At 51.5% G+C, this 26,726-nt stretch overlaps 9 protein-coding genes across 9 annotated transcripts; 7 read left to right on the top strand and 2 right to left on the bottom strand.

Moving 5' to 3' along the window:
* Nucleotides 1-290: 290 nt before the first annotated feature.
* Nucleotides 291-2,498, top strand: BO97DRAFT_434854 (alpha-galactosidase D; the record flags this gene model as incomplete). Its single annotated transcript, XM_025697698.1, has 5 exons — nt 291-394; nt 443-741; nt 797-853; nt 902-1,700; nt 1,763-2,498. The coding sequence occupies 5 exons, from the start codon at nt 291-293 to the stop codon at nt 2,496-2,498; spliced, it is 1,995 nt and encodes a 664-aa protein (XP_025550922.1).
* A 319-nt stretch (nt 2,499-2,817) lies between these two features.
* On the bottom strand, nt 2,818-3,627 carry BO97DRAFT_414710 (uncharacterized protein; the record flags this gene model as incomplete). The annotated part of the gene is made up of 1 exon (XM_025696358.1): nt 2,818-3,627. One exon carries the CDS (start codon nt 3,625-3,627, stop codon nt 2,818-2,820), a length of 810 nt encoding a protein of 269 aa, XP_025550921.1.
* A 1,517-nt stretch (nt 3,628-5,144) lies between these two features.
* BO97DRAFT_470672 (flavin-containing monooxygenase) lies at nt 5,145-7,230 on the top strand (the record flags this gene model as incomplete). The annotated part of the gene is made up of 9 exons (XM_025699967.1): nt 5,145-5,304; nt 5,354-5,761; nt 5,815-5,879; nt 5,935-6,151; nt 6,211-6,257; nt 6,322-6,456; nt 6,539-6,741; nt 6,809-6,956; nt 7,009-7,230. 9 exons carry the CDS (start codon nt 5,145-5,147, stop codon nt 7,120-7,122), a joined length of 1,497 nt encoding a protein of 498 aa, XP_025550920.1. The 3' UTR covers nt 7,123-7,230.
* A 379-nt stretch (nt 7,231-7,609) lies between these two features.
* On the top strand, nt 7,610-9,980 carry BO97DRAFT_478219 (uncharacterized protein; the record flags this gene model as incomplete). The annotated part of the gene is made up of 6 exons (XM_025700612.1): nt 7,610-8,113; nt 8,166-8,681; nt 8,745-8,839; nt 8,897-9,566; nt 9,783-9,868; nt 9,959-9,980. The coding sequence occupies 6 exons, from the start codon at nt 7,610-7,612 to the stop codon at nt 9,978-9,980; spliced, it is 1,893 nt and encodes a 630-aa protein (XP_025550919.1).
* Nucleotides 9,981-11,342: 1,362 nt separating this feature from the next.
* BO97DRAFT_425064 (ankyrin repeat domain-containing protein) lies at nt 11,343-12,485 on the top strand (the record flags this gene model as incomplete). The annotated part of the gene is made up of 1 exon (XM_025697029.1): nt 11,343-12,485. One exon carries the CDS (start codon nt 11,343-11,345, stop codon nt 12,483-12,485), a length of 1,143 nt encoding a protein of 380 aa, XP_025550918.1.
* A 5,260-nt stretch (nt 12,486-17,745) lies between these two features.
* BO97DRAFT_453251 (uncharacterized protein) lies at nt 17,746-19,148 on the bottom strand. Its single transcript, XM_025699063.1, has one exon. It carries the CDS (start codon nt 19,060-19,062, stop codon nt 17,854-17,856), a length of 1,209 nt encoding a protein of 402 aa, XP_025550917.1. The 5' UTR covers nt 19,063-19,148; the 3' UTR covers nt 17,746-17,853.
* A 1,995-nt stretch (nt 19,149-21,143) lies between these two features.
* On the top strand, nt 21,144-21,515 carry BO97DRAFT_405846 (uncharacterized protein). The gene has a single exon (XM_025695288.1). It carries the CDS (start codon nt 21,160-21,162, stop codon nt 21,472-21,474), a length of 315 nt encoding a protein of 104 aa, XP_025550916.1. The 5' UTR covers nt 21,144-21,159; the 3' UTR covers nt 21,475-21,515.
* Nucleotides 21,516-23,715: 2,200 nt separating this feature from the next.
* On the top strand, nt 23,716-24,297 carry BO97DRAFT_425060 (uncharacterized protein; the record flags this gene model as incomplete). The annotated part of the gene is made up of 2 exons (XM_025697028.1): nt 23,716-24,027; nt 24,178-24,297. 2 exons carry the CDS (start codon nt 23,716-23,718, stop codon nt 24,295-24,297), a joined length of 432 nt encoding a protein of 143 aa, XP_025550915.1.
* Nucleotides 24,298-25,534: 1,237 nt separating this feature from the next.
* Nucleotides 25,535-26,652, top strand: BO97DRAFT_425059 (beta-ketoacyl reductase; the record flags this gene model as incomplete). The annotated part of the gene is made up of 3 exons (XM_025697027.1): nt 25,535-25,573; nt 25,667-26,516; nt 26,609-26,652. 3 exons carry the CDS (start codon nt 25,535-25,537, stop codon nt 26,650-26,652), a joined length of 933 nt encoding a protein of 310 aa, XP_025550914.1.
* Nucleotides 26,653-26,726: the final 74 nt, after the last annotated feature.

Raw genomic sequence — 26,726 nt, 5'->3', positions numbered from 1 at the left:
AAAGATCGTTCCGTGCAGCGCATGTTCACTGGTGGAATATGTGACGAATATGCAGTGGGAACTATATCCTAAAATGGCAGTATTCAAGTGGCACGATGTCATTTCCCCTCAATTTCATCTCTGCAGGCCCGGTTAAATAGGCTAGTGTGACGGCCATGCGTCGATCCAAGCCATCGGCTAATTTAGCTTGCCCTGCTTCCCCTCAAATTGTGCAGTATGAGGATTGGGGTCATATATGGGCGAGTTCACCCCGCGTGAAGTGGAAATCCCCAGACCCGAGACTCGGAACAATGTCTGGAATTCTTGCTGTGTCCCTGCTGGCTGTCGCGGCTGCGGCTGCACCGTCTCTCCAGCCTCGACTGAAGGATGGCTTAGCCAAGACACCGCAGATGGGGTGAGTCCACCATCTTGATTGATTTTGCATATAGCTTACAAGGTAAAGGTGGAATACATACAACCATTACTCCTGCTCGCCGAATGAGACCATTGTTCGTTCCAATGCCAAGGCGTTGGTTGATCTCGGACTCTCGTCGCTCGGATACCGTTATGTCACGACGGATTGTGGCTGGACTGTTGCGGATCGCTTAGCCGATGGGTCGTTGACGTGGAATGAGGATCTGTTTCCGAAGGGCTTTCCAGCCTTGGGAGAGTATATCCATGGCTTGGGGCTCTTGTTCGGTGTCTACGGAGACACGGGGATACTCCTGTGCGGCAGTCCCCCGAATAACACGGGCAGTTTGAGTATGACTTCCACCAGCCAAGGTGGGTTGAAACTTCACTAACTGTTGGGTAATAGACCACGAAGAACAAGACGCTGCAACCTTTGCATCATGGAAGATTGACTCCTTGAAATGTAGAACCCCCTTTCTCTCACTGTAAGCAGACACGCTGACCGACGCAGATGACAACTGCTACGCGGACGCGGCCACCAACTTCCCCAACGTGAATTACGCGCCCAGCACTTCTCCGTCATCCAGATATGCCATCATGTCCAAAGCGTTGGCCAAGCAGAACCGCACCGTTCTGTTCCAGATCTGCGACTGGGGCGTTGACTTTCCTGCGCTCTGGGCTCCCTCCCTCGGCCACTCCTGGCGCATCGGCAATGACATCATCCCTGCCTGGCGCACCATCTTCCGGATCATCAACCAGGCAGCCCCGCAGACGGACTTTGCCGGGCCGGGGCAGTGGCCCGATCTTGATATGCTGGAGGTCGGCAACGGGATCTTCTCCATACCCGAAGAGCAGACACATTTCTCGCTGTGGGCCATCCTGAAGAGTCCGCTGACCATCGGGGCAGCTCTGAAGGATGAGACTACTGCCATCAGCGATGCATCGCTGGCAATCCTCAAGCAGAAGGACGTGATAGCGTTCAACCAAGATGCGCTAGGCAAGAGCGCGAGTCTGCGTCGTCGATGGACGGAAGAAGGCTACGAGGTCTGGAGTGGTCCGTTGTCTGGCGGACGAACCGTCGCGGCGCTGGTGAACTGGCGGAACGAGTCGCGCGAGCTGACGCTCGACCTGGCGGATATCGGCTTCCAACACGCCGGGACTGTCAAGAATATCTGGGAGGGGAGCGTGGCGCAGAACGTGCGCACGTCCTACACCGCCACGGTCGCCGGGCACGGCACGATGCTGCTCGAGTTGCATGATACCACAGCCTCGGGGGAGTATGCTGCGGAAATCTTCAGCACAATAACTGGGTAAGCAAGCCTTGAGCAGGCAATTTTATTCAGAAGCAATCCCGTCTAACCCCCGCTGCCAGAAAAACCACAACATTCGCGCCCATCTCCGCCATCACCACAAGCACAAACTACACTCTAACCATCAACCTCTCTAAGCCCCTCTCAAGCTCGACCACCATAACCATAACGACGGGCAGCACCAACGCAACGAGCACCCAGTTCCGCATCCCCGCCTCAACGACTCAACTCACCACCCCGCTCACGCTCTCGGCCTCCACCAACCTAAGCCTAACCATCCACCACCCCTCCACCCCGCTCACCATAACCTCGCTCCACCTCACCCCCCCAGCAGGAACCTACTACCCCTCAACAACCTTCACTCTCTCCGGACCCGCAACCCTGACAACTTGTGGAGCAGGAACCTGCCACCCGGTCGGCGCGAAAATAGGGTATCTGTCGCCCACAGGTTCCGCAAAAACAACGGTGCACGCCTCCTCCGCCGGCGAGAAGTATCTCGAGATCGACTACATCAACAACGACATCGCGTTCCAGTCGGCGTGGAACGAGGGGCGTAATGCGCGTAATCTCACCGTCGCGGTCAACGGGGGCACGCCTGTGCGGCTCGAGGTGCCGCTGAGTGGACGATCGAGTGAGTTGTTCGCGCCTGGGCTGGGGTGGTGGGATAGCGCCACGCTTGGGGTCACGGTAGACGGGTGGAAGGTGGGCGGCAATGAGGTTGTTGTTGGGAATGTTGGCGGCGAGGATGGGGTGCAGAGTTACGGGGCGGATTTGGTGGGCTTCAGGGTTTCTGATTAGTTGGGTGGTTGATTGGGTGGTTTGATATGTGCGTTGAGCGAGGGAATGGGGGTATTTGTAGTTGTGTTATGGCTGGATTGGGGAACTCTGTAGCAGAAGCAAGAGCGCATGTGTATTACTTTATGTGATGTAGATGGATTAGCAAAGCCATGTATGGGGTGTGTTAATCTCGGTGTGTATGGCTTAGTGCAGTGCTGTTACGAGGGCCGCTGCAAAGACAGCCCCTGACCATAGAGGCCATGTACTGTACTTACTGTAATTCCAAGTAGTCTGAATAGACACAAGACCAGGACAGATGGCACCAGAGAACGGGTATCGTCTACGAGGATTCATTCTTTGCATTGCGAGGGGCGAATTCGCGCAGGCAGTGGGCGATATCCCAACGGTCATAACTGATCGCCCGGGTGATGGGATCGTCCTCTTCATTGGGGTTGTCCCTTTTCTTCCAACGATACTGTAGCAGATTCGGCTCCAAGGTCAGAAAGACTCTCATGAAGTTGACGGTACCCTGCTTGATGGCCATATCGACATTGAAATGCACGCCCAGAACACCGGACTTAAGAGGATCAGGAACCAGGAAGTACCGGACCGCGCGATTCAGAAACGCATACTCGAAAGGGATAGTAATCAGCGACCGCAACAGGCTATGCGGGTTGGACAGGCCACTCACCCTCGCGCCGGCGTCCATCAGCAGCTCGAGCATGGAGGCGTCCTCGACGGTCGGTCTGCGGCACCAGCAGTCGACGGCCCCGTAGAAGTAGGGGTCATCGGGGCTGGCGCCGTGGTAGAGGAGCAGGCGCGCGATCTCCAGCTGCTTGCAGGGCACCGCGGTGTGCAGCAGCGGCCGCCCGCTCTGGTCGTAGCTGTTGGGGTCGATATGAAACCGCACCAGCGCCTTCTCGACCTGCTTGTACTCCCCATTCCTCACGGCCTCCAGCAGCGGCTGCCACGTGTAGAGGTACGGTCGGTAGCTCACCAGTGCGCACTGGCGTATCTCTTTCAGCACCCCCCGGAACAGAATCATGTACCCCTTGCAGGTCCGCGCCCAGTTCCACAACGACTGCGGGTCCGTGTACTCTGCGCACTTAATGATCAGCTCCGGTGGGAGATCTCCGAGTTGGATTGCCATCGTGCGTCGGGTTACCTTGATAGCTTTGTGGGAATTATCGCCTTCAGAGCTTTGGCTGAGTACCGCTCGCTGGGAAACAATCGAGAGTCAGTGTTACCAGGTGGAGGGGCTCGTTTGTTTCGCTTTATATAGAGCATTTCCGCTCCAGCTTGAAAGACTGTTTCGTGCTCCGTCGGTGACGGATAAAGACTTGATGGAGATTTTCTGCTGTGTACCGGAAGGTTTCCATACTTGGCATCTAATGCTGGGGGACTTGGGTTTGGTCACTGGAGAACATCGGGATTCATGCGCAGAGGGCCTGGGTATTAGGCATCCTTTTGAGAGAGAGTTGGTTGACTTCTGGCTCCTCAAAGGCCATGGTATACGGGACGACGTGCAACGGAACAGTTCTGTTAGTTTACGGCACATCTATTAGATCGAGCAACAGATGAAGAGTCTATTCAACGACGAGCACAGATCACCCGAGAAGAGCATTGAAGTGGGCCTAATCCAAGCATATGGATGAGGGTTCACAAATAATGCACCCACCGGTAGTTTAATTCCTGGACACACAAGAACACGCAAACGATCGCCTCGATATCTACTACGGAGATCTCCGTCCCCACAGTCTCTGTCGTTTCGACTCGCATAACCCAAACGTACACCGCTGAAGTCCGTCGGCGGCTGCCTGCAGGTGCCAGGAATGTTCAAACCAAAATATCCAATCATTTTCGATGATTCTCTAGAATACATTGGGGTATTCAATCAGACAGCGGAGGCATTTCTTAGTGGGGCATCATGGATCTGTACGGCAAGTTCGTGATACAGCGTGGGTCGGTAAGTGTGGCTTTGCATTTAGGGCAGACAGGGCTCAGCCAAGCCGGTCTAGGTTAAGGAAACATTGGACTAGGCATACCTTGATAGGTCCGTCCAAATTCCAAGCAGCGTGTGTTTGGGACAGGGCGCGTGGCTGGCTGAGCCGTTCGTGGTCTTTTCCCTGCATGCACAGCGAGCGCTATAGGCACCCCGCTTGCTAACACTGTAGAACGAGATAGTCGGGCTCTGGCAGAAGACGTTGGGTGCAGCCGAAATCAAAGTCGGTAACGCTCTAAGCACGGACAGATTGTCCATCTTCTTGATGAGAACCAAGCTCCCGGAAAGTAGTGGAAGGGTTCGCTGTATCGCGGCGTTTTAGCGACAGCTGAGAAAGTGGGGACTTGTGACGTGTCGGCCTTGTGCATTTTTGTCAGATAACGGTGCGGACAATGTTACAGACGCGTATTTTTCGTTTGCTCCGTTTGACTGGAATCGTTCCTGAGCATCTAGTTCGCAGCTCACTAGGAGATAGCCGACCCGCCTGAACTATACAGCAAAGCTGGATATCATCCTCAGGATCTTGAGCATTAGGCCTATTGGGACCCTGCTAGTATGTTTGGTCTATATAAGGAGTATAGCTGGTCTAGGAGGAACTTGAGCTCTGTGTCAAGTTTCAAACTATTACCCCCTGTTCTACCTTCTGCCCTCGACAGATAGACATAATGCCTCTACCGTCAAGACCTCCTACCGCCGTGATCATCATCGGGGCAGGAATCTCAGGCTTGGTCACAGCGTGTCAACTGAAGCGAGCATACCATCTGGACAACTACTGCATCTATGATCGACAACCAGGAGTAGGGGGAACGTGGTGGGTGAACCGATGTTCGTCAACCCTGCGCTTTTAATCTAAATAGTCTCACTAAGCTTGCAGATCCGGGTTGTGCCGTGGATGTCCCAGGCTTCTGCTATACCTTTTCCTTCGCCCAGAACCCCGACTTCAAAGAATGGTTCCCTTCGCAGGCCGAGATCTTGAACTACCTTACAAGTGTGGCAAACCGCTACGAAGTAGTTCAACATTTCACAGGCAACACCGATTGGGTTGGTGCTGCCTGGCAGGACAGGACGCGCACGTGGGTGGTCACCTTCAAAGACATTCCGACGGGACGGCAGTTCACCCAGGAGTGTCGGATTCTCATCTCGGCAGTCGGAGCCCTTGTCAATCCGCTTGAATTCAAAGCTCCAGGGATCGAGCGCTTTGAAGGAGAAATTATCCACACCGCAAGGTGGCGCGAGGACGTGGATCTTCGGGGCAAGAATGTGGCGGTCATTGGCAACGGAGGTAGGAATAAGCAGCATTTTCTTCCGGCAGACGTATACTGATGACTACCGAAGCATCTGCAATTCAGCTGGTGCCTGCAATCAGTGAACAAGCAAGCCATGTTACTCAATTCATGAGGGCAAGTCTCCACCGCTTTAGCTGGCGCAGCGGCAACACTGACACCTGTGGCGCAGACACCGCACCACATTGTGCCGAGCACGAATTTCAATATCACCGAGCTGTGGAGAGCGATATTCCGCTACGTTCCCATCCTGCTGTATCTGCTCCGCTTGGCGATGTTTGTGTACATGGAAACCGGGTTCGCGCAGTTCCAGCACACCAAGGAGGGCCGTGTCGATAGGGCAGGCTCGGAGAGAATGAGCCGGGACTATGTGCGCAAAGCTGCACCAGGTACGGATCTCCGGTATTGGGAGCTTACCCTGCTGGGTATAGCTAATGGGTTCGTGCAGAAAAATACTGGGACTTGCTAATACCGAAATACGAGTTTGGCTGCAAGGTAGGGCGGGGCGCTGTGGCTTTGCTGAACTGAAACCAAGATCCGAACTGACAACCCCATTCAGAGACGCCTGTTCGACCGAAGCTATTCCGCAGCTCTGCATCGGGACAATGTTCGCCTAACAAACGACCCCATCGCAGAGATTAAGCCACGTTCGATCATCACTAAAAGTGGGGAGGAAATCCCAGCCGACCTGATCGTAAGCTTCTCACCACTGGCAGCGGCCCCTGCTTAGCGTGTGAACGACGAAGTGATTGACTCGTGCTCGTGCACTACTACAGCTCCTCGCTACCGGATTCGCCCTGACGCAGTACGACGTGCAGCTTCGGGGCCGGAATGGCCGAACACGTGAAGAACACTGGCGACAGTATGGCTCCAAGGCGGCTTTCAAGTCGATAGCCATGAGTGGGTTTCCGAACTTCTTCTACGTCCTGGGCCCGAACTCGGGTGGGGTGCATACGTCCACCACACTCCAGATTGAAAGGTTGGGCTCTCATGCAGCGTGAAGCTGGCGCTCTGTAACTCGGGAGTCATGCTGACGGAGTGAGCAGTTACGTGGATATGATCATTACCCTGATCAAACCTGTGCTGCTGAACCAGGCCGCCCTCGTGGAGGTCAAAGTCGGCAGTGAGAAGGAGTATACCGAAGAGCTCCATGCAGCAATCGATCGGACCGTTCACGACAGCTCCTGCTCTAGCGTGCGTAGTGCCCGCCCTCACTAAATCCTGACATTACTGACGACGATCGCAGTTCTTCATCGACAAGCTGACGGGTAAAAATTGGTTCCTCTACCCGTGGAACTCTCTCCACCTCTGGCGATCCACGCACTGGAAGATTTCGGCGGACTGGATCTACGAACGGTGAAGCTAATGAAAATTTCTTTTTTGTGTTGCCGGAGCGATCCGAGTAAATTCACTCCGTGGGCTGGGGCTGGCTGAACAAACTCGTTTCGGCTGGCGAGATCCAAGCCACATTTTTGTCGCTTGCAGTTTTAGCGTCATGTCATGTTCCCGTTGCGGGTTAGTCCAACCTGTTGGTTATGCAGGTGGCTTGGTCGTATTCTTTGCTGTATTTGGAGATAGATAGACTGTTGGTATTTTGCATGTATCGATGATGTTTTCTGTAACTGTCCTCCAAGGCGTCAGAGAGGAAAGACCTCTTGCCTGCGGCACCTACGGCATCTCCGACATACAGCTCGGCCGTAGAAAAAAGACTTCATTGTCCGTTTGTATAAAAGCTGCTGTGTGCAGTCCCAAGTAGCGCTCTCCTACTGTACACCTCGACCTCTCTTTCACCAAACTTCCACCTGTTTGCCTTGGGATTGTCTGTTGGGTCAAAGCGCCAAGACACGATGTCCTACCAAGATCTCCTCACCTTAGCCCTATACTCGAGCCTGAGGCACCAAAATGCGGCTTTCCTCCTCAAATGTACAGCAGCACTCGGTGCACTGCTCTTGTTGACACCACTGCTGGTTCTACTCTTCATGCTCCTGCGCCTTTTTTTTGTATCGCACAAATTGGTATCGCTGTCCGATGAGCCCCAAACTATCCTGGGCAAGCCCCTCCTGTTCCCCATGCAACTCAGCCATGTGCGCTTCAACCCAATCAAGGATCAGTTCACCAACAGATTCCTCATGGTCGGCGTGCCGGTCGGGCTGCGCTGTCGCTTTGGTAACCTACTTGCTATCGACGACAAACGGTTGACACTTAAGGACTCGACGCTGGACGGACCATCGTGGAAGTCATTCCTTGCGCAGGCTACGTGCTGGCTCACGATCGATGGGGAGCGGTACCTCCATCGAGGGGATCAGGATCTCGACTTGCGGGCCAAGTTGGATCGGTATCTGCAGAAAGAGGTATGCCATCCCACTATTATCGATGTGATACTTTGAAGCTAATTGCAAACAGAACGAAGACCCTTCCCAGTGGCCGTACGCGTACATGCTCAGCGTCCCGCGCTTCTTCTGGTGGTCGCGCAGCGTAGTAACGTGGTGGTATCTGTACAACGCGGAGCGCGAGCTCGACGCAGTCATCATGGAGATCAATAACTCCTACGACGAGAAACGCAACTACTTCTTCCGTGTCGAACGCGGCGAGAACACGATCCCTGCTGCGGAGACGGATGATGCCGCGGAAAAGCGATTCCTGGACGACAGCTACAAGGTCCGGACCATGTCCTCCAAGCCGACGTCCACATTCTACAAGGGTACCTGGCAGAAGTTCATCTTCGCGTCTCCGTTCGAGAAAGTGGATGGTGCGATCGCGAATCGCTTCATGGATCTCGCGCATGAGTCCGCCTGGAAGCCGAACGCTACCTTGCTGAACACGAACACGCTGAGTCCGGCGGGAAAGGTCAAGATGATTACCAGGATGACCAGCTGCGGGCCACCGCTGGATCCGTCGCAGATGACGGTCAGCGATACGGTGCGCTTGGTCGCTCAATGGACCCTACCGTGTGTGATGACCACGCCGTATATTGTGCTTCAGGCCTTGCGCATCCGCTTCCGGGGTCTGATGAAGATGATGGATAAGACGCCAGTGCGTAGTGGAAGCATTGGGCGTCACCCGACTAAGACAGAGAGGTGAGCTACCCACCTACTCGGCAATCCCGTACGCTGTTACTGATCGGGCATACCTAGAAAACTTGAGCCCTTCTTCCGCGCCTATCTGTCCCATTGTGTATCCGTCTATCCAGACCCGGTCGAGCTCGTCTACATCCCCTGTCGGGCTTTCTCGGACGAGACAATCCGCATGAAGTCTCCTTCATGCATCATCGACGGTGGAGCGGTACGAACTGTGACGATCGAGGTTCTCGATCCCTCTTTCTACACCCGAATCGTTGACTACCTGACTGCGTGGGAGGGTCTACCCACCGAGATGAAAGCAACCGACCAAGAAGCCGACAGGATCTCTCATAACATTGCCGTCTCCGACCCCGCTTTGCTCCAAACGCTTGTCAATTTCCACCCTTCGCAGAAAACCGAGGAACAAGCAGCCACGGATGGATTTGCCATTCTCCGATGGTGTCGCTGGAGATCCAGGCCAAGCTTCATGGATACATTCGTGGCGAACACACAGACACCGTCTACGCACAGAGTGTACTCGGCCCTAGTAGCGCGGTATCTCCTTGCCCAGCAATTTGCATTTGACTCGCCGGTCCTTCTTACAGTTTTTCATATGTTTGGAGGCTTGGTACTTCGATCGGGAGTACTAGAAATCACATTCCAGAACAGAAAGACCGATGGAACCCCTATGGAGAACGCAGTCCAGACTCTGGCGAGTGTGGCTGTTTACTTCGTCACGATGCGGGTGATTAGACTGGCGAGAGATCGTCTTTTTCGAGCGTATAAGGTCGTGCATGCTCGTTGAGTTGGTTTGACTCTTGGTGTTCAATGCTTTTAGTTATTGTTCTGCCTCAGGCACATGTAATTTTGCCTGAATCATAGTTCGATAGAGATCTTTCTTATGTCTATGGGAAAATACCAATCAATTATTTTAGCTAATATTATTCCTTTATTGTTAAAGGTATTGTCTTCGCGTATAACTGCCGTTTTCCAGAAGCACTCCAGCCACAGTGGATCTGGCCCCGTCGGTCTCGACCGCACCTGTGGGTCAGTAGTTACCAATGAGTCGGGATGGTTCATGCATCTTGGATGTCAGTTTAAATTGCTAGGATTGATCTATGCATTACATCTGGTTAGAACAAGAACGAGAAGGTTGTGAAGTAAGAGGAAGGCTCGGTTGCCAGATTCATGAAGCTTACACAGGTGATTGGATGCTACCCTACTGAACTATACCTTCCGGTGGGAAGGAATTCTGTAGTCTGATATGACTGCGGCTAGGCGGCACGTTGGCATCCGCAAAGACTAAGCGGCTATTCGGGTTTGAGTCCAGTGATGGATACAGCTTCAAAGCTGGTCACTATCTTGAGACTGAGCCGAGGCTAAGGCTTGCTGAGGGACTACCTGGATTTAATGAACAGCCGAAGACCCGCACGGTAATGCCGTTGCGCCCGATCGACCGAAACTGGTCCCTTGGGTCTTTGAAATTGCCGAGAAAAGTTCAATCTCTGGGCTGATGTCGGGCAGGTATCTGAGGTACGAGGAAACGGTTTGAAATTATCGCCCTGGGTGGTAAGTGGCTGGCGTGGTTACGGTGGGGTAGTCGTCGTTTGCATCTTTTCCTATACATACAATCCATCTTCTACTACATAATGACAAGTTTGGACCAAGTCTGGATGTTCTGGAAGTAAAGATGACACGCTTTAGACTCTGGACTATTGTCTGAGTACGATCTTAGTAGCCCTCCATGTAGGGTGACGACATGCGCGAGTTTACTTGACTGTAATGTCAACAGCTGTGGCAAATATATTTGCAAGTCCTAAAATGCGACAGGGCCTGAGACAATGGTTACAGACACTCATCGATCGATGTGTGACATGTTGAACGAATTGCAGGATGTTCGGGTCCGTCCAAGCTCTTTCTATGGTCGGGTCAATGTCTGGAAAAGACGAGGCCGGCAGAATTAAGAAAGAAAGAAAGAAGATTAAGAAAACAAAGCAAGAGGGGCGGGATATTGAAAAGGTAAGATACAGAAACTGACGGAAAATTGCAGTAATAAGTGCAACTGACTTGGTAGAATGGATAAGCTCTACAGTTCAATGCAATGGATTATCGATCGGAATACAAAGAGATTTTGAACCCTGTCGACACCAGAGAAAATACCTCATCTCAGAAAGTCCTTGTGGGCATGCCTTAAGGTGCAAAAGAGCGTACTACGGTGAGAGTCATGGAATTGTCAGATTAATATGATATCTTATGAATGAAAATATCTGTTACACAACAATCGTCCTAGGCTTCCAAGGGATGAGAAATCATGGAACATGCATTTATTGACTGATTCCCTCCCATAATTGTTCATTGTCTCCCTGAATTCTCTCCGGGTAAAATTACATTATTGACAGGACAACATAGGCTCATTGATCTGGCGCTATGTCTATAAAATGCCTCGTGCTTCTTTAGTCGATTTGTATTCTCAACTAAACGAATCAGCCAGTCGCAAGTCTCTGGAAGGATTGTCAACAGCATGTCTCAAGTTCCGGCCGGGCAGCGCATACCTCTGGAGTTACTCCTTCTTTGTGCTGAGTCGATGGACAATCAAACACTTGTTCGGTTTACCACTACCTGCAAGAGGTTCAGGGTGGGTCTTGAATATGTTGTGAGACAGCGAGCTAATGCCTACGCAATTCCACGAAAGAGTGCGACCTGGTTTAGCGAAGTTGTTGCTAACGTCCTCTCGGATCCGTCTCGGAAGTCTCACTCAGACCGCGAGTTAGTAGAAATAGACTTTGCGTCCGATCTTCAAGCAGCTCTGTACAGTGGCAAGGAAGAATTTTATGGAGTACGGCTTCCAAGGCAGCGCTTTCGCGATGCCATCATTAACGGCCAGTACACCATCGTCGAGAGATTTCTGAACGCAGGTGTCGATCCCAATGGGCTAGATTTTAGGGAGATCCCGATGTTACATCTTGCAATTATGACTGGGAACCCGGCCATGGTCAGTCTGCTACTGCAACATGGGGCGGACCCCAACATAGAGAACATATTGAAAAGTAAAGCACTGGATTTCCGCTTTCACCAAAGGGTAGAAGCTGAGATTTCCCGCATACTTATACACGCCGGCGCCGTACCCACCAATCTGACCGAGTTCAGCGACCGAATGCTTTCGGTTGACGATGGGGCTCACCTCTTATTGGGGGCTGTGGAAAACGCGGTAGGCACCGCCGAGCCTTGGTGGTGGTGGAATGTCCTATCGGACGCCATCGTATGGAACTGTGAACAATTTCTTCATGACATTTTGAACGCTAAACCAGATCTGCTGCGGTTCTCGTCCATGCAGTCTGTTGATCCTCAGCATTATTCTCTCTTTGAGCTAGCCCTGAAGTTTCGCCACTGGAATATTGCGATTCTACTCGTCCGTAAAGGGTGTCCATTGCAAAAGGAGCCTGCGGAATACGCATTTTGCAACAGTAACAAGCCCCATGTTCTATACAAAGAGCTCCGGCAAGCGTTGCTCAGCCCCTGTCAAGGGCTTCTCGAAGCCCTGCTAGACCGGCCCGAGGTGCGAGAGTACGAATTACAAGAGGATGTCATCCTTGGACAGTGGTTTCGCCCTTCGATATGGGCTTGCATGAATGACTCTGCTTTCGATGAAGCGCTAGGTATTTGAGAGAAACGAGGTTTTTAAGGACAATACGTGCCGCCGACCTACTTACACCTATCGAGGGAACGATATATACACACGAATGAGCAGTGGGCTGCACCAGATTTGCCAGAGAAGTCCCTGAGAATTTGAATGCCTTTCAAGGAATCAATAGATCTTATACGGCTTGAGATCTACTTTCTATATACTGGTATGAATAATCATCCCGCAAGCTTATTACTCCCTCAGTATGAAATTGTAGGTTGATAGTCGTAGAGATATTAAGCAATAGGCACGTCTGCTTGTAAACCTGCGAACCATTAATGAAAGGGTTAAATACTTACTGCACTGGGGTGAATTGCACACTATGGCTGTGCAGTATAGTGAATCATGATTTTCACCAGCTACCTTCAGTCTCACAGACAATGTCGTGCGAGTAGATTATACACAAAATTTAGCTTGTGAAGATACCGATATACTCTAAACAGGATGCTTGCTACCTAGATAAACTGAGAGACTCTAAGTATTCAGCTGGTCTTCAGCAAATCTAAACATTAGAGGTGAAGCTACAACAAGATCAACAACAAGATTGATGATGTTTTGTCAATTATCCCAGTGGAGAGGATCGCGATGCTCGTATTACAAGCCGCAGCTGGGCTGCAGTAATCAATAATAACGACACAACAAGGTCAGGCCCCTTCGAATTCTATTTCCGGGTGTCTGGTCTTACTGACTGCTCCACCTTATCCGTACTGAAGCCGCGGACTGGATCATTCAGTCACAGGGAAGGTCTTCGACATCTGGGCTTGGTTTATGACCAAACGCTCAAGACCAAGTTCTTCTTCGTGTAATGTCCAGCAGCGCTGGCTTGACTCCACTCATCTTCGCACTAGTATAGCTGCCTTTCTTGCGCTTTTCGTATGAAGGCTTTGCCCCGTGGCCAGAGAGATTCGCACCAACTTGAATACGGAATTGCCAGCAATCTCTCTTGAGCCACCTGGCGACAGGTTAGGCTGCTATGGCTGCCCTAGAAGTACAGACCAAGCAGCTCAGCTGCTGTTTGCCTGGCGGGGGTCAGCCGTGGCGTGGCCTTTGATTGTACTTCTGGTCGTGTCATCTTCTCCTGTTGTCTGATGATCCACTGTCATGAGTGCATGCACTCTCTCGCCCAAGAATGTGTATAGTCTTAGTGTTATCCAGGGGCTCATGACAATGGGCCGGTGGCCTAGCCTATTGAGTGCAATCGTGGCTAGGCTCACTTAATTACCCTTGCTGAAAGCTGATCATATCTCACTGTCTTTCACTCGGTACCCATATAGCACAATCATCTCAGGTCCATGTCGCGAGCAATAACAACATTTGACAGTTGCTTCATACAGTTGCAAGAAGAAGGTATATGGGCCAAGTGGAGACGTATTGATCCCGGTGAGACAAAAGGATCTGGGGTGGAGTTTGGAAGATCCCAGAAGGTCAAACTGTTGATGTTGAATTAGGTGCAAGCGTGTGTATATAGAGTTACGGGACCAGTATCTGCTGAGGAACATCCGGGGCTGTTCTAGAAGACGGAGGTACTTTTGTAATTCGGCCCACGTGGCTTAGCATAGAGTTTTGGTACTTTTATTGGGACACGGGATGGTGTAACGTTTTAGAAATCCAGATGACTTAGATTGAGTTTACGTATCCATGCGTAAAGTTCCGGATCGCGTGGAAGACTAGAAAATCTCGTAAAACTTTCGATGTCTCAGTATAAACTTCCCGCCGTTGGTGAGACATCCGCGCACGTGAGATTCTAGAATACGGTTCGCTTATGCCATGCCTTCGGATAGATCTTCGAGAACAGAAGGTCAGAGAGAAGAGTCCGTGCAGTTCCAGAACATCGATCCATGTGGCCGATTGAGCTTGCATCTACCGTCTCATTTTGACTTCCCGTACTACACGGAAACCAGCGAAGACCTGGAGTTCGAGAAGACCAAGCCACCTGGTAGATTAGCTTTGCGTGTCTTAGCACTCAAAAACTGACCCCGTACTGCAGGTGCATTGTCGACTACGGTATTGTTGCCTCAGGCTAATTTCATTGCCTTGGTCATATGAGTTCTAGCTCTTAGCACGGACGGCACTGAAAGAGCCATGGGGAGGAGGCCATCCCTTACAATGCCCGGTTTTGACGTACTGATGACTCCGCTGAAAGGATTCCCGTATCAGATCACATCACATCAGCAGCAGTAACTCCATTTACTACTCACTTTACAAATGACCCCTTATAAACATTTACAACCCCCTGGTCAAGCCATCAACATCCCCACAACTACCCTCCAGACAAACCCATCTCAGATCCTCACAAGGAATGACGACCGCCGCACCGAAAAAGCACCTGTGCACAAATCTCGAAGAAAACGCATGGCTGAACGCCCTATCAATTTCTACAGCCGACCCCGAGACGCTCCGCAGCGTTCAGGCTGCATACGCAGCACGCGAGGACGAGTGCCCAAAGATAAAAGCTCGCTACCGCATTTGGCTCGTGTGGGACTCCAATCGACTCTGAGGCCACTTGAAATCTTTTCCCTCGAGGGCGTCTTCTTAATGAACCCGGCGTTCGACCTCAGTCAGTGCGGCGACAAGACTGGTTTCACTTCATGCATGTCGTTGGTGTGGGTGGAAGCTACAGGCGCATCTGCGTGGAATTGCGAGGGTAAGGGCAGGTTTGCGAGCGGGACTCACGCTAGTCCACAGACGAAGACGCTGGAGGGTCATTTGGGTTCGTGTGGTAGCCGGGGCCAGGCACGGTGTCTTTCAGATGGACGTGTACTGGTGTTGCCAATCCCGCTTGAGGGGATTTCTTATGATTGAAGATCTTGGATGTGAATGGCAAGTCGATGATCTTTGAGAGGAGATGATGAGGGTGCACCAGGAATTCGGGACTTTTGAGCACGAGGCGGACGACGTTGATGATGATTCGGGGGTTGCAATCGGCTGATGGGGTATTCGTCGAAAGAGATCTCAAAGCTAGAATATCGAACCAGCACGGAAACTGCCCGGCTATTCACCCGCAAGTCTGAAAAAAGTACAATCGGATCCGGGAGCACTTCGACGGCTACTTCGCCTACGGCTTTTCGTTGGCGGTACGGCGGCAAGTTGACAACCAGGCTTAGGCTCGGCCTTGCAGTCCCGTTGTAAAGAGATCGAGAATAGTTCACTTGCATGGCTTTTGGCAAGGACTCTATTCAGGGGGAGAAGAGCTGCGCGTCGCGGTCTTTCACAAGGATGGGAACGTTATGCAGGCGCACTTGCGAATGCATGAGTAGCATAATCATGTCTGTGGGGAGTTAAATGCTGACTTTAATGCTGAGTTTAGAACATGATGACGTGGAAAAGAACAGGTACTTTCTACATCAGACAGGCTTTTGAGTGCTGTTACTAAGGAATTTTGCAAATTTCTTCGGGCGGGATGTTCAACGACGCAGGATCGCAGGGCACCGAGAGCACTTCAACAAGAATATAACCAGGTAAGAACTTCAATGCATCGCTTTGTGTTGGCTTCTGTGCCCTATGGTCTTTTTCTATCTTGCTCGAAGCTGTAGTAGACGCAGGCGTTCCGATACTTTCTTGATGCATCGCGGAAACAGGATGATCTAGCTCGCTGAGTGAGACATTCTCGTCCGGTCCAGACAACCAGAAATGAAGTTGAGAAGATTTTGCGCCTGGGGTTGCGCTTATACCTAAAATCATTCATTAAAGACATGGCTCCTTGCCCATTGATAAGAGGTTCCCAAGGACGAAGTTGATCAGGGAACTCAACCTGATTCAGATCAACAACCATCACTTTGGAAGACCCGCTAACTGACCCTCGTCGCCACTGGGCGGCTGGCAGTGTGGTGCTCTCCATGGGGCCACACCCATATTGAGTATGCGCGGCCAACCAGGAACCGATTGAGATTCCCATATTGACGGTTTTGAAAATCAAGTATTCTTCCTGATCATGCATACAGTTTTCAAGAATTATAAGAAAGCTGCCGATGGCTTGATATAGGCTACACTGGCTTCTACAGCAACTCAGACGAGGCCACCATACTAAGGTCGGAAACTAGCAATGGCATTACTGCTTAACAAGGCAAAGCCTTCTTCTCTGCAGCATAACAGTTCACACAAACCACTTCCCGCCTCCCAGTGTCATGGAAGCTCTGCTAATTATCCCTGATCCACTTCACAACAGCTAGGCTGGCTGAGTGCACAGATCTAATCTCACATTAATACCTCGTTTTGTCCCCTCTGCACCCGTTCATCTCATGGAAGGAATCTAGCCCACCCCTTTGCTCAGCGTCTAACGAGCCTGTCCCTTTGGCCGCGTGTAGACCCCACCGCCACCGCTCCTGGGACAGAGCGGGTCTGTCAGCAAAGTCTTATCCCCGACAAATAGCATAGCACAGTGCAGCAAAAAATATCCAAAGACATAGTGCACAGTCAGATACAAGCATGAAAAGGATGCATCCACTCACTGGTGAGCGATACAGTAACCAGTATTGCGCTGGGTGACCGCACTGCACGTACAACCGCTTCCGTTGTTGACGGCGCACCCGCAGTCGAAGGCCGTTTTGCACATTTTGATGTTCTTGATGAGTGGTATTGTGTGCGAAGCGAAGGCAGAGTGAAAATTTAGACTAGTGAATTATAGGAGAACGAGGAGAGGATGTAAGAACGGGTTGAGAAGTGCTTTAGAGACAAATTGGAGGTCGGAGTACATGAATTATATAGAGCTTGTTTGGATGCCAAAGCTGATTAGAACCTCTATCAGATGATAACGCCTCGTATCGCATGCCTGAGAGGATTGGTGCCCGCTCAACGCCCAAGAACATAGCCCGCGCTTGGGCCATGCGCGGCTTGGCCGGCAGCTATTGACAGGTTCTTGGCTCCAGGACTAAGCGGAACCCAAGGCTTTGGTGTTTAGGATGTAGGCTTTTAGATGGCAGAGCCGCTGGGTTATCATGACAGGTGGTGGGGCGGATTCGAGCTCACAGGGTCTTGTTTTGATGAGAGAAGAAGACTGCAGGATGCGGGATCCTGTGGCATGCCTGTTTTGGTCATCTAGTCGCATGGGTTCATCACGCATAGTCTTATCGTCCAAAACAGCCTTGCGTATGGATTGCTCCCCGCCTCTTCATTATCTACTCTACAATCACTTTCAGGGCTAGCCTGTTGTCATTATGCATAGTTCGAAGCTGTTTTATGCTCTACGTGTTGGGATCTTGAATGACTTTATCCGGGCTGTCTGTGGATAAAAAATCTCGATTGAGTCTGCACAAGCTATTCCTGACCTATACTGAGGGGGCAAAGAAATAAGGAAGGGTGGTCATCAACCCCTGCATACTCGTCACTCACACCACCAGCCTACTGATATCACTTAAGCAAGGTGGCGACGACGCATACGCTGCTCCTCGCGACGCTTCTTAGCGAGAGAGATCGTGAGATCAGAAGACTGACCCGCCATACAGACTGTTCCTGGCGCCATGTCCTGGGCCGGAGTCCAGACGCCGTTAGCGCAGCGCTGGAAGGAGACGCCAGCGTTGCACCACCAGGACCCTTCAGGGCTGCAGGCCCCGGTGAGTACACCTGAGAGAGTGGCACTGGTGGAGGTAGAGTCGCTGGCAGTCGTCGTGGCGGTCGAGGTGGTGTGAACGGCATTCTGCTGGTGTTCGTTGGGACGTGCTCCGGTTGTGTCGGTACTAGTAGCAGCTGGAGCAGCAGTAGTGGTGCGGGTACGGCTCTCAGCCGATGACGTCGCGGCGGAAGTCTCAATTGCCATGGCGGGGGCAGTGGCAATTATTGTGCCCGTAAGCGCAGTGGTCGTGGTAGATGAGGCGGATGCAGCTGCTGTGGTGGAGCTGCCTCCGCCCCACACGGTAGACACACCTGTGCAGGCTGCAGCATCGGGGGCCGCGAGACGAGATGCCTCACCGTCGTATTCAACCACGTCACCAGGGTTGGGAAAGCGGATATCCACGCCTTCGGGGGTGATGCAGCCGTTAATGTTGGCGACAAAGAGGTCAGGGTAGCTGCTCCGCTTGGCAACGGCGCGCTTCTGGGAAGAGCCCTCTGTAACAGTAATAGGTGCGCAATTCATGTACATCTCACGGCCACCCACACGGTTGAACCAGGTCCATGCCAGCGTATAGTTGCCGGCGGAGAAATCAGTAGGAATGGTAAAGTTGAACTGGTAGGGATCCGGAGTCGACGCATCCCCGTCCAGGTTACCATCAACGTTCGCAGGACAGCCGCCCTCGAAGGACTTGATGACTTGCCAGACAGTGCTCTTGGTTGGCTCCATGTCGGTGGTCAAGCTGATCTGACAAGAGCCACCGCCGTGGACGGCCATGCCGGTAAAGTTCAGAGCTTGGGACACTCCCGTCTCGAAGTAGTTCATCTCATCCTCAGCCGGCCAGTCATATACACCATCGCGAAGCTTACAAGGGAAGTCACTGCCATCACTGGCCAAAGGGGAGTTGGTGAGGGACGACTTTCCGTAAGGGACAGGATGGTTCATGATCATGTGAGCCTGGGCCACAGCAGCGAAGAATACTGTGGCACCAACCACACTGGACTTGGAGAACATGTCGAGTTGGGATGTTTGAAACTTAAATAAAATATGCAAAACGAGGGAAAGGTCAAATTGTTCCGGACAATTGACGTGGGAGTGAGGTAAAGAGTGACCGCAGGGCTAGCCTGTGAAGAAGGAAAGCGACAAGATGATGATGGATGGATTGGACATTATTCCCAGCGGCTTCCCAGGTATTTATGTTTTTATGGAGCCATCGAACAACATCATGATATTGACTTGAGCACTCGAGCATTACTCCTAGACTCCGACAAACTTGTTACCGATCAGATATCGCAAGCGAATATAGATCTGAAACGATAAACGCGCAAATTGGGAGATCCTGGATGAGCGAAGCGAGATCACCGCCGATTGTGGGCGCGAATCAAAAGAGTCAGAGCGGCGGTTGTTCTGACTCGTAGTTCTTGGCTTTCCCCATCGATCCATCCAAGTTGGCAGCCATGAACCATCGGGCTGGGCCGAATGCCGTAACCGAAGTCCCGGAACCGCCGGAGGCGTTCGGTTAGACGCGCGTGGAGATTGACGAACTTGGTTTTGAAACATTTAGTCCCAGTTTGCGATCAACAAGCGAATATTATCTCCGATCTCCATCGATCAGACAGGGTTACTGCCTGCATGTTATGGGTCTTGTCCTAGTGGAACCACGTTTAGGAGGTGTTCTCGCGAGGGCGAGCCTAGAGGGATTGAGCATCCAACTGTGACCGTCCAACTGTGAGGAGTCACTCTCAATGAAATTACTACTGATACTTTTTATTAGGTGGATCCTGGACCAGGATTCCCAGGAATTTCAAGATCGAGAAATGATGAAGGCATTCACTGACGGGCATGCATCGGCGAGGTACTTTTCCTTATTGGGAAAATTTGCGCCTCGGCCCGCCTGTCAACCCCAACAAAAGGAGCAACAAAGTACTGTACAGTCTACACCATGCCCAAAACAGACGCTGCTATAGAAAGAGACCATAAATCGAGAGGGACTTGATTAACCTTGGTCTCTGTGGTGTAGGATGTAAGTTTTAGTACTGTTTGGGCAACGGTGACTTTATGTTGCGCAGAAATAACCTACATCTCATGGAATATATATTCGACGACGCCACGGGGAAAAAGAAAAATACATGCACCGTGAGGACATGGGCCACTCACAAGTAGTCCAAGCAGACGTGTTTGCCACGCGGAAAGTTCTGAGTATGGGTCTCCTTACCCTCTACATTCGCCTCTATCAACATGGCATAGAAGTCTGACTTTGCCATACTTGTCCAGGATGCCAAGCTAGACTGCAAGAAATCTCAGTGAATGCCACTGCTTGTAATTCTACGATCGTTCAGACCTATATTAGTCAATCCGAACAAGTTTGCAATGCCTACACCATTTGCGCTTTTGGGAAGAATCTCTAGACCTCCATTCCGTTCATCTATCCCACTCATGCATATTTAGTGGAGAGTGGAATGGCTGCTTAGCGGGCTAGTCCGTGAAGAACGCCTCGGATTGAGACGGGGACTGACGTTGGCGGGAATATCACGAATCAGCATGCATTCAGCCCTCCCGTCCTGCACTGTTTTCCCTCCCACTACCCGGCCTTGCATGGAACCATCCTCAATCCGGCTAGATACGAGCTCGGGGTGGCCGGTCACTGCGTCAATGAGCAGCCACGAGCTTACTTCGGGGTCAGACTGCGGTGTCGAAGTGAGCGACGTGGGGATTCCGGCCTCAAGTCGGATGTTCTGGGATGTCAGACAACGAACCAACGTCTTTGTTCCGTTGCGCTCGGAATGTGGAATTTAACTTCGGACCTCATCAGACTCCGAGAGATGTGACGAGCGTATGTGCTCTACGGGAAGCAGCGTTTCTTTGAAGCGAGGGCAGGCGATGTCAAATACAAAAGGAGATCATTTTTCCACGAAATGTGACAGATCAGACAACCAGGCTTCCCCTTCCCGAACACAATCAAGCCCCGAAAAGCCCCGTAAAGCCCCGAGCCATCTATCCTCGACGATGTTCACTCTTCCAAAGGTCAGTTTACCCCTGCAATCCCATCATCCGGTTGATCGGTATACTAAATCAACCGCCCAGACTCTCGCCCTGCTCTCTTCTGTTGCCATGGCCACGGCCAGCAACCTAGCAGCTGTTTCCATCGAAACCTACTACGGCAACTCGAACTGCTCGGCTGGTGGGCTCACCACCGCCACTCTCTACGAAGGCTACTGCACCGGCATTGAGAGCTTCCCCTTGAAGTCCATCTCCGCAGTCCACTCGGGCGGCACCTGTAGCGACGCCACCAAGTCGCCAGTGCTGTACACTTACACCGGCTTGTGGTGCGAGAGCGGTTTCTACGCTTCCTACGATGTCACCGACGAGGAAACCTGTTTTTCGCTGGACGCGACTCTCCTGGGTCTTTCAATCAAGTGCGAGTAATGCTTCTGTCGGATAGTCAAGGACCTGTGGTTATAAGGTGGGATTCTGTGTTTACAAGCTGTGGTGTAGGGAAGGAAATCACCTTGCATCACTGTCGGAATATTGAGACTATCAACGCAATGGCAAAAGTGCAGGCCTTGAAAGGTGTCAAAATGGATAACTTATGGTAATGGCGTAGAATGGGTTTTTCGCGCGTATAGCTCGACAACCCCGTCTCAGTCTGGGCTGATGGCAGCGGTCGGCCTAGGGTCTGATGGAGTAATACAATACCTGGAGCCTGGTGTGATTGTAGCTTGCGAGAACAGTCAATGTAGCGTCACCGTGGCTGGAGACGCGGAGCAGGTGCAAGCCGTTGTCGCGAAGATACAGCAAGAGCGACCGGGTGTCCTGACTCGCATGCTTCGCGTGAAGAAAGCATGGCACTCTGGTATGTCCCTATGGGATTGTGATCACCCCTCGTACTCAGGCTAAACAAGTGACTTTGAACAGACCATGTGAAAGATTCCGGACCAACATTCGAAAAGCACATTCGAAAAGCTCCTTGAACCGCACATTCAAAGCAAACAACCGCTAATCCCTTTCTACTCCGGGGTTACAGGCGATACTCTGGATGGAGAAGGATGTCTCAGTGCAAAGTACTGGCGACAGAACCTAGAAAATACAGTTCGTTTCAATACTTCCTTTCGATCCATGCTCGTGATCGAGATAGGTCCACACCCAGCACCGAAAGCGCCGATTCATCCGATCCTGCGAGACAGTAATCGTGCCACGAATGTCATCCATCTTACTAGTACACTAGAATGAAATAGCCAGATGACGAATTCTATGTTACATCTGGCAGGGAAGCTGTATCAAGAGTGAGTCAATTTAGACTACGCTGTCGTCTGTCCCCGGGGCCGATTTCTTCCAGACTTGCCTCCTTACCCATGAAATCGTGACACTACCTATCTCAACGACTCGCGCCTCTCACGGTAGTGGCGCTTTCGTGAGAATCCGCCGCATGAGCTGCTGGAATCAAGGATGGCAAACATGGGTACTCAACTCACATGGAGAAATGCTGTGGGAGCTTGATGACAGCACGAGACTGCATAGAATACAATCGATTCTCAACGACCTCGCACTCTCAATCCCGCAGATCGGTTAGACTACACCAGTTTCATTCGCACCATCGCAAGGACAAACCTACGACTAGAGGTGTTTGAGGAGGGCGCAGGCACCAGGGGCAGGACGGTCAAGGTAATTGCAGCGATCGCTTCTGAGTGGGAGGAGCCTATGTACCATTCTTACATGTTCACCAATGTAAGCGGTGGCTTTATAAATGCTGCCAAGGCACGGTTTGATGGTCTTAATCGACTTCAATGCGCCGTGCTCAATATTACGCAAGATCCCATAGCGCAAGGCTTCCAGCCAGAGAGCTATTATTTGATCATCGGGTCGAACATGAGTAGTTTTAATCTTTCTCTTAAGCCCATAAATTGGTCAAGGGTCATACTCCTTATACAGATGGTCCATACTACACCCTCGCTTCGCACGAGTCTTACCACTACGACGCTTACTTCATCCTGGTTGTCGCCTTCTCTTAACAGAGCTGTGTCCAGATGAGTTTGACAGATACAGATACAGATCCAGGGAAAGGTACGTACGGTTATTAACGGATACAATAGATTGGAATTCCATCAATCATATCATGGCGTGAAACGCCGAATTTTAGGAAAATCAATACATGTATTCTTTCATCACGAATAAGAATACTAATGGGCAGCACAGGGTTTCCTCCCCGGTTGGTTGCTCGGAGACGAAGACTGGCGCATTAATAAGCCATACATTCCAGTAGAGTGATGGACCGAAGAGCTGGAGGCAGCAGGCCTTGAGAGGCCGGATGCTTTTGTCCCAGATAGTACTCGGCCCTATCAGCTGAGTACGGGCATTATTGCCTCTGCAAGAACCAGAATAACCAAGCCTAATCACATCACTTTGCCATTCTCCTGATGGACCATACGTCCGGGCAACCCTCAAGCGTCTAAGGGAGCTCGAGATCGTGGCTGACCTCCGTACATTAGAGCATATAGATTCCTCGTCACACGACATTATCTCCCGGCTCGAACTCCAGGAGCCGCTTATCCATAGCATATCGCAAAACATCTTCGAGCCCCTTGTCCCGCGCCTGATATAGCAAACAAGAGACAAGTAACCTGGGTAACAAGATCATCCCAATTATCCTGCGAGGACCCCAGAACGGCAATGACATTGGGGTTTATGAGATCTGCCCGCCGAGAATCATCTAATCGACTTTTCAGGGTGGAGTTGGACAGCCTGACGTCCGCCACGTCCGCCGCCCAGTGCATCTGTCAGATACTGCTAGGAACCCTAACGCCTCTCGCCGACACAAACGGTCTCGACCTCGATTGGGAATTTGCGGTCTCGGATGGGGAAGTCTTTATTGCGCGATTTCGTTGGCATACGATAGCCGACGCCTATGTGGAAGAGTCCAGTCAAGGCACTGCTGCAACGAGGAAAGTCCTCGACATTGAGTCTCCCGGCTTGCTACAAACTGTCCGATGGACAAATCACCGGAGCCATGGCCTAGGACCAAATGAAGTATCGGTTCAAGTTAAAGCTTTGGGGTTGAACTCCAGAGAGGTTTCATACCCATAATTCCAGTAGAGAAATTCAAACGAGTCAGATTAACACATTTACTCTTAGAACTTCCTCAGCGCGTTAGGAGCCATCACTGCTGTTGATTTAGGGCTTGAAGAATCAGGTATTGTTCAAGCTGTTGGCTCTAGGATAGTGGATTTATCCGTTAGCGATCAAGATTCATAGGACGAGGGTGCTTCAGCACTTATACCAATATCAAAAGGGAGTTTTGCATGAAGCTCAGTGATATTATAAGTTACAAAGAGGATACAACAATCCCATGTGTCTACAGTACTGCTATCATGGCGTTGGTCGATAAAGAATACCTTGAGAAAGAACAGAGTACACTTATCCACGCTGCCTGCGGAGGCGTTGGCCTCGCTGCCATCCAGGTCGCGCGACAAGTCAGAGCTGAGGTTCATTCCCGAAACCTACTGCCTAGACCGGACATTGTATGCTAACAATCGCCAGATCTATTGCACAGTTGGAAGTGACAAGAGAGTCCAGTATCTGGTAGACCATCATCAATTTGAGCGAGCTAGGATCTTCTGCTCCTGCAACTCGACCTTTTGTAGTAGAGTGATGCACGCTACCAACGGGAGAGGTGTCAATGTCGTTTTGAACTCATTGTCCGGCGAGATCCTCCAGTCCTCGTGACGCTGTGTTGAGGAATATGGCATGATAATCAAAATTAGCAAGCATGACTTTGAGCAGCGATCCAAGCTAGGCTCAGAATCGTTCAAGAAGAACCGAACTTTATCAGTCCGGATCTGGCTGACCTTGTTAAAAAAGCCACCCGACGCGAGTCTCTAGGTAACACTCCTTGCGAATTGATTATAACGATAATAATTATAGGCAAGCTTTGGCTAACTCTGGCAAGTCTGCTCGAGCGCTGCGCGAAGAGTATCGCGGATGGATAGATCAAACCAACACCACCAGCTCGCATATTCTCAGCTGTGGAGGTTGAACAGGCCTTTCATCTCATGCAGTCCGGACAACATATCGGAAAGATCGCAATCAAAATGCCGGAAGATTCGGTCATCCTCAAGTCTGCCCCAGCCGAGCCCCCTCTCCTACTATTGTCCAATTGCAGTTACCTGCCAGTTGGCGGCCTAGGCGGACTTAGGCGTGCGGTTACCACTTAGATGGTGGAGAAAAGAGCACGCTAGCCGATCCTCCTGTCTCGCTTCGCACGACATGACGACCCGTTCCTCCTCGAACTCGAATCTCAAAAATGTCAAGTTCAACTCGTAAGCGGCGGTGTAATCAACCGTGCGGATGCGGAAAGGGCTGTGCGAGAGGCCGTGAAGCTGATTGCGGATGTATTAAACCTAGCAATAACATTGAGAGTAGGTCTATTGTTCAATAAGAATTCAAGAATGCAACCATTAACGCGAGGCGACAGGACACGCTACTTTCCAGAATGACCTGGGACGACTGGAAACAATGCGTCGAACCCAAGGTCGGTGGAACCTAGCACCTGCACCAGGCAATTCCTTCCACGGAACTAGACTTTTTCGTCCTATTCTCCTCTGTTGCTGGGTTGACCGGGCAGATTGGACAGGCCAACTACGCGACAGCGAACACATTCCTGGACGCCTTTGTGCGGTACCGACATCACCTAGGGCTGCCGGCGTCTGTGCTCGACATCGGCGGCATACGAGAGGTTTGTCGCGCCGCAGAACACCCAGAGCTCCTAGATGGCTTTCGCGCGAGCGGAATGCATATCATGCAGGTGCGCGATCTACTGGGTGCCATGACTCTCGCCATCAGACGAGCCAGACCGATCCCGGAAGCCCTCCCCGCCAAAAGATCACAACAAACGCAGTCATCGTACATAAACCGCAGTCAGATAAGCCTCAGAGTCAACACCTCTATTCCCATGGAATCTCTACAATGCCGGGTGACCTGGAAACATGATCGACGCATGGCCGTCTACCACAACCTCCACGAGGGAGCGGGTGCTACTAACGCAGCGGCGTCGAGGACCCCCCTGGACAACAAGCAAAGCAGCCTCAAGACCTTCATCGATGCAGCGTCCCGCACGCCAAGACTTCTTCAGCCTGGGACTGGCGCTCACGGTGACAGCACGCCCGATGCTGTGGGTACGATTGCGCGAGGTCTTGGGGCTGCACTGGCGGAGATTCTGGTCAAGGACCCGGCGACCATCGACGTCGCCAGCGCCCCGGCCAAGATTGGTCTCAACTCACTCGTGGCAATGGAGCTTCGGGATTGGATTCGGCACAATTGCCGCGGCGTGGAGGTCAGCGTGTTGACGATTTCTCGATGTACATCCCTTCTGGCTCTGGCGGAGACTGTTCGGCAGGAGTTGGTGGATAAGCTGGGTTCGTCAACTTTTCATATTGTGCCCCAGACCATGTCCCTCATAGTTAACGCTGCATTGTGTAAGCTTAATTGTATAAACGCAAGAGAAGTCGGTAAAAAAGACCCCGCGCGGTTGCGGGGTCAGGTTGCGCTAGCTAACTGAGGGGTAAAGATACTGGCTTGGCATATGCAGGTAATGACGTTGATCGGTGGTAAGTGCCACGCCCAGCCTTAGAATTAGTTGCCGGTGGAGATAAGCGCTGGATTTGCATGGGCTGGTTGCTGATTAC

Source organism: Aspergillus homomorphus (genome assembly GCF_003184865.1).
Source record: "Aspergillus homomorphus CBS 101889 unplaced genomic scaffold BO97scaffold_20, whole genome shotgun sequence".
In the NCBI taxonomy this organism is placed as follows: domain Eukaryota; kingdom Fungi; phylum Ascomycota; class Eurotiomycetes; order Eurotiales; family Aspergillaceae; genus Aspergillus; species Aspergillus homomorphus.
Note: the sequence above shows the minus strand (reverse complement) of the source record. Positions and strands in the feature narration are given on the sequence as shown.